This window comes from Haliaeetus leucocephalus, unplaced genomic scaffold (genome assembly GCF_000737465.1).
Source record: "Haliaeetus leucocephalus isolate CR32 unplaced genomic scaffold, Haliaeetus_leucocephalus-4.0 Scaffold932, whole genome shotgun sequence".
Lineage (NCBI taxonomy): Eukaryota > Metazoa > Chordata > Aves > Accipitriformes > Accipitridae > Haliaeetus > Haliaeetus leucocephalus.
Window position 1 is genome coordinate 10,728,764 of NW_010973368.1, and position 6,000 is coordinate 10,734,763.

General features: G+C 40.4%; 1 protein-coding gene across 2 annotated transcripts in view; it reads right to left on the minus strand.

The window, feature by feature from the left end:
• NRDE2 (NRDE-2, necessary for RNA interference, domain containing) overlaps positions 1-5,788 on the minus strand; it is a 34,335-nt gene extending 28,547 nt beyond the window's left edge. Inside the window, exons 1-2 of one of the 2 annotated variants that reach the window (XM_010583819.1) lie at positions 5,675-5,788; positions 958-1,056 (exon numbers count right to left, since the gene is read on the minus strand). In XM_010583819.1, the coding sequence (XP_010582121.1) occupies positions 958-1,056; positions 5,675-5,753 (178 nt within the window). In that variant the 5' untranslated portion in view covers positions 5,754-5,788. The remainder of the gene's footprint in view (positions 1-957; positions 1,057-5,674) is intronic. The other variant, XM_010583820.1, reaches the window with a different exon arrangement.
• Between the last annotated feature and the right edge of the window lie 212 nt (positions 5,789-6,000).

Genomic DNA, 6,000 nt, shown 5'->3' on the forward strand with positions numbered 1-6,000 from the left:
ATCTACTACTTAATTTAAATTAATCTACCCTGGCACAAACACCTTCATTTTAAGTATGTGTCTATGATTCTAAAACTGTAAATCTACCACAAAGCATTATTCCAAAACCTTTCATGAGCTTAAAGGAGAAAGATTTATGCTGGATAATATCCAAGCAACATTTCACTCACCTATCAAAATAATTATTCCCCCCTGCTGGGGAATAAAGTGTTATGCAACAGTAAATTAATTTCTTACTTCGATCCCGTACGAGATATATTAAGAACCAACCTAAAATCAGAATTACTTCTTAAAAGAATTGTATTTAGTATTTTCCATGAAATACCAAAATGTTTCTCATGAATAATTCCATAACCACTACATATTTAAAACACACCGGAGTTAAATAAATTCATACATCTGATAACTGCATAATCAAATTGGAGTTAATAATTCAATATGTCATGCAGTATGCCGAGTGCCACTTTATACCTGAGATTTTTGAGGTATATTAAATGTGATATTGATTTTTAAAATTATTGTCTTCCTTATATACAATTATTTCTGCTAATTTTGGTAATGAAAACAGGGTGTAAAGGAACACAGGAGCAAACTGCAACCCTACAATGTTTTTTCATTGGTCACACTCTGGTCTTCCTTAAACAGAGACAAATTCAGAGAAAGTACAATGGTCCAGAGCACTCCAGATTTCAGTAAATGCAACTAATCTGTGCATAAAGCCTTTTATTTTTACAGAAATAAAGGAGACATTTAATTACCTTTAAAAAAAAAAAAAAATCCATCTTTGTTTTTGATTTGTGTTGTATTACCCAGATCCACCAAACAAAACAAAAATTTACTGGTTGGCAAAGTCTCTGGTGTAAAGGTGTACCACGTAACAGCACAAAATTGTAACTTATCAGCCAGACAGATCTCCTCAAAATTATTATATCTGTTCCAGAGATACACAAAACTTACCTAATTTGTCTTTGGCCAGATCTCCAATAACATACTTCAGGCATGAAGATATTCTCTGTAGCCTTTGAGCTTCTCTTCTTTTTAATAAATTATTGTTTCCTTTTGTAATGTGTAACAAATCATTTACTAGTATTTTTTTTTTGGTAGAAATACATTTATTTTAAGGTAGTTCTGTATTGATTTCAATGAAGAATTATGGTTCAAAAATCACTTGAAATATATTAATACTAAAACTCATGACACTTAATAAAACACTGGGTTATATTTTTTTAAAAAGTAAGCTCGAAGGCAGAATGAAGTTAAATAATTTGCCTTCAGTCATACAGAGCCGTTGATGACAATATTCAGAATTCAAGACTTATAATATTCAGACCATTAGGAAAAAAGTCTAAGATGTTTAACTTTTAAGATCTTGATCTAAGGTCTTTTTAAATGCTGTACCCATCAAAACAGGCTTTTTCATTGATTTCAAGAGCATATCAGGTCCTCCAAAGATTAATGCAGATAACGCATTTTTTAATATTATTCATCAGTGTAAAGACTTTAGATACAGACCAGCCCAAGCTAGGAAAAAAAATGTTTGCATACAACAAGTACGCTAAATTTTATAACCTTGAGCCTTATGGTACTACAGTGCCAAATAACTTCCAAATGGAGATACAGATCTTTAGCAGCACTAAGAGCTTCAGTCTTAAAAACTGAAAAATGGACAGCAACTGATAAATTTCTTTTTAAAATGGCATTATTGATCACATTGACAAAATGAACAGAGAAGAAAAACAAAGAAAGCAGTAAAACTCCAGCTGCTTTAGAAGACACAATAAAACATGGGGCTAACCAACCATTTACATTTCCCTGAGGCACAAAACACACTTTAAAGAAAAGAGGCTACACCTGAACTGACAGAAGACTGGTAAGCAGGTATCTTTGTGTTTCCCTGTTTAAAAGGCTGTTCTAAGACCAGAACCACATTCTTAAATAAAAAAGAGCAAGTCAGCAAATTTTTCATTCCCTCCTCCTCCCAGCAAATTAATACTGCAGCTCACAAAAAGATAAAGCCTGGATTTCCAAGTTGTGTCCTCCATCGTTTACACTCCCCACCACTGCCACAGCTTCAGGAATTACCTGGGTTCTCTAGACCCTTCTACAGTACTTCACCACATTCCTTAATTATTGGCTGGCCAAGAGGCAGCCTGTGCTGTATCAGACTGTGATCTCCAAAGATGTTTATTAGTTGGCTAACGTACAAATGCTCATTGCCAAGCCCATCTATCCTGGCAACAGTTCTATTCACGTTACAGCCTCTCTCGCAGCAGTGGCACTTTATCTAGATTTATCTTTCCTAAAGCAAATGTAGATTTTCAGAGACCTCCTCTACTTTTGCCATTTCCCTCTCCCACCACAACAAATTTGACTGAAACGGTTAAAACTCCTGAGGAGGAAGACAGAGAAGGAAGGCTGAGGAAGTAGGCTGGCAGACAGATGCACAGCAAGCATGCATTAAGATCCATTTCCATAGACAATTTGCCTTAAATATAGCAAAGTAACATCTATTATCATCATTAACTATTAGAAATTAACTTCCAAGATGTCATTTTGACTTAACTTTACCTGAAAGTATCTGTTATTCCCTTACAGATGTGAAGTCACTCACTAATTTGGTGCAATATGATTACAAAAGTGAGCACAAGCAGAATAAGGTTTATTTTTGTATTTTAAGTTATTGTTTTAGGGCCTCCAAGGAAAACTCACCTTGAGAAATGGAGTCATAAACATTAATCCCCTGACTGTGCCACTAGCTTGGTTCTACCTGAGCAGATTAGATCAAATTGCATTTTTTAAAACGCTTAAGAATCACACTGCAAGAACCAACCCCTGTAGCACAGTGAATATGCCTCTGTGGATACACCAGGGAAATGTTTAGAATTCTCCAACTACAGTATTTTCTGAACAATTTAATCAAACCGACCTAAAACTCTGGAAAGAACTGAACAATTTTTTCCATTACACAACATGCAAGTCCAAACTTCCTGGTAAATAATCTCCAGTGAATCAGTTAGCTGGACACAAGCATTTCAAATATCAAAAGGCATTCCAAACTTTAAAACTCTACCTTTTCAATTTTGTGTTATTTTTTCTTGTCAGATGTCTAAAAAGTTTATCAATTTCACAGACCAGATTTACATTCTTAAAGAACACAAAGAATAAAAGATATAAAAAGACTTCTTTTGTGATAATATGCATGTACTTGTTATTGTTCTACTCTATACCATCCACATTCATGAGCACAACAGTAGAAGCAATCCAATGGCATTCTTTTTATACCCTCCCAAGGAAAAAAAAAAAAAAATTTACAGTACGTGTCTACAGAGACAATTTTTAAGAGTTATGCAAAGTCTTTTGTTGCATCTCAGAATCCTGAAAATCTGCTTTCAGCAAAAATCACTGCATTGTCTCACCTATAGAATAGTTCAGACTGTAAATAACACCGTGCATAATGCTTACTACTGTCAGTAGGGTTAATTATTACCACTGCTCTGTTCACGGATACTGATAAATTTGTAATTTATCTTCTACCAAAAACTAATTAAGCTTGACAACATAATTGTAAGAAACCATATGCAAAATTACTTTGCACTCTAGAGGTTGCTGCAACTCAGCAATCTACCAGGATAGGAAGAGCTTACAGCAATACTTCTGTTTCAGGCAGCACTTATATTTATAAATGGTTTAGAAAGGTTTGCAGGAGTATGAGACAGAGGTAGTCGGAGGAACGAAACATGGCCAGCATATTTACATTATTACTCCAACTTTTACAATAAAACTACAAAGCAGTCCTAAATGACTGCAAGACACCTCAGTTTTGCGTATCATGTTAAATACAACATACACTGTGATCTCTGTATTATGATGGACTTTGGCTTCATATCAACTTTGAGGAAAGAGAGTCATCCATCAGAGAGATACCAAAGTTGCCCATCAAGTTCTCAAGTTCTCACAAGCTGAACATGTGAAATTTGATATATGCCACCATAAATGTGGTTCTGAGTTAATACTTAATTTTTATGACTTATACTGAAATGTGTTTCTTAAAAACAAGTACAATATTGGCTAAAACATAAACCAAATTATTTATGTTCCTTAAAGTTTTGTCAATAATTCTCACACAAAAAACTTCCAGTAGACCAAAATGTAACTCAAACAGTACTAATAACTGAAATCTAGATCCAAAAGTCAGTCTGAACATCTTTTTCTGTGTAATTTGATCTTCCAGACAGGTGGTCTGCAGTGACACAGACTACATATAACAAACCTAAAGGCTAAATTCCCGGAGTTTTAAAATATAAGCAAGGTCTTAGTACTAGAGAATTTTACTGTACCTCTGCCTGGCAGAGCAGCCCCTCTCTTCCTAGAAGCTGTAATCTGGGATCTTACTATGTCCACTACTCCCTGCACCAAGTGTCATTACCAGAAAAACTCCTAAATGTGGCTAGAACATCTCTGTACTGGCAGACTGAGTATCAACAGCTGTAACGCCATCGGGGTTAATGCAGAACTGATTAGAACAAGAAGCTAACCCCAGCCTGTATTGCTAAAAGATTCAGAAACTCATCATACTGACTGGACCAAATATGCAAGAAATTTAGCCTAGGTAAACGATTCTCTTAGTGTTTCCCCTTGCTGTGGTGTCTAGAGAATGGGCAGACTCAAGGGTGGTGGAAGCTGGCAAGCAAAAAGCATAGTTCAAAATATCTCCCAGTAGAATTAATAAGCATGCGTACTTCAGAGACCCAGATAGGGTTCTTTACTCGTTTAACAAAAGCATAACTTGCTAGACAGCAACCATGACAGTAAGAATGATAAACTGAATCATAATCTCACTCACGACATTCCAGAAAATATCCTTTGCAACTAAAATTTGGCTTAGTAAGCAAGGAAATGAGAAAACACTTTTTAAGTTATCCAAGGCTAGTGGTAAAAAAAAAACCAAACCAAACAAAAAAAAACCCAAAAAACAACTACCACCTCGTTTTCAAACCCTCTCCACCACGCACAAAGACAACGTACACGTGTTTTTCAAAGACGAGTATTTCTACAGCCATGCCTCCAGCGCCTACCCGCAGACAGCTGCAAGCAATTCTGAACACCCCTGAGAACCCGCCCACGACAAGCCAGCACCATTTTTATGGGAATGTCCCCATTTCGGGTTCTCCCCGAAGTTACCTCACGGAAAGTAACTTCAATTCTAAGTATGACAACTTTATTCAAACCGGCAGCGACATGCCTTGCGCAGAGTACGCTCGTACTCTGCCCGTGGGGGAAGAGCCCGGGCCGAGGGGCGCACCACCCTCTGAAACTGCGCGTACAGAGCGCTCTCGGCGGCGGGGCTGGCCGGGCAGACGAGCCCCTTTGCCGCCCTCCCAAGCCTCCAGAGGCGTTGGACACAGACCGCCGCTGCCGGGCTCCCGCGCCCCAGCGCCAGCACCGCCCACGCCGCAACTCCATGGCAGGGGCGGAGCGCGCCCGCTCCGCAGCGCGGGCACGCACGGGCTACCGTGTCGGAGGGCGGGCAGGCGGCCGGAGCAGGCCCGACGGGGTGCGCGGAGGGGCCGGCACGGTGCAGGCTCCGTGTGGAGGCGAGCGGCAGCAGAAGGGCCTCCCGGGGGCCGGGCCGCGGCGGGCTGCTAGGCGAAAGAGGGTTCTCCCAGGACTTTACCTTTCCTGGAGCCCTCGCTGCTGCCGGTTGGGGGCTCCCCGGGCTCGGCGGCACTGGCAAAAGCCGGAAACAGGGCCATGTCTCAGCTTACCGCGACTACTATCTGCCCGAATTGCCCCGCGGAGCGGCGGGGCAAGATGGCGCCGCGGCGCCGAGCATGCTGGGAGGTGTAGTTCGCCCGCCCGACTTCCCAAAATGGCGGCGGGGCCTGGTGGCCGCTCAGGGAAGGATGGTTCAGTGCTGGGGCTGCTTCGGGCGTCCTGCCTTCTCCAGGCCTCTGCGTATCTTGCGCTTTCCGCCGCCGTCAGTAAGGGGACTGGAGGAGG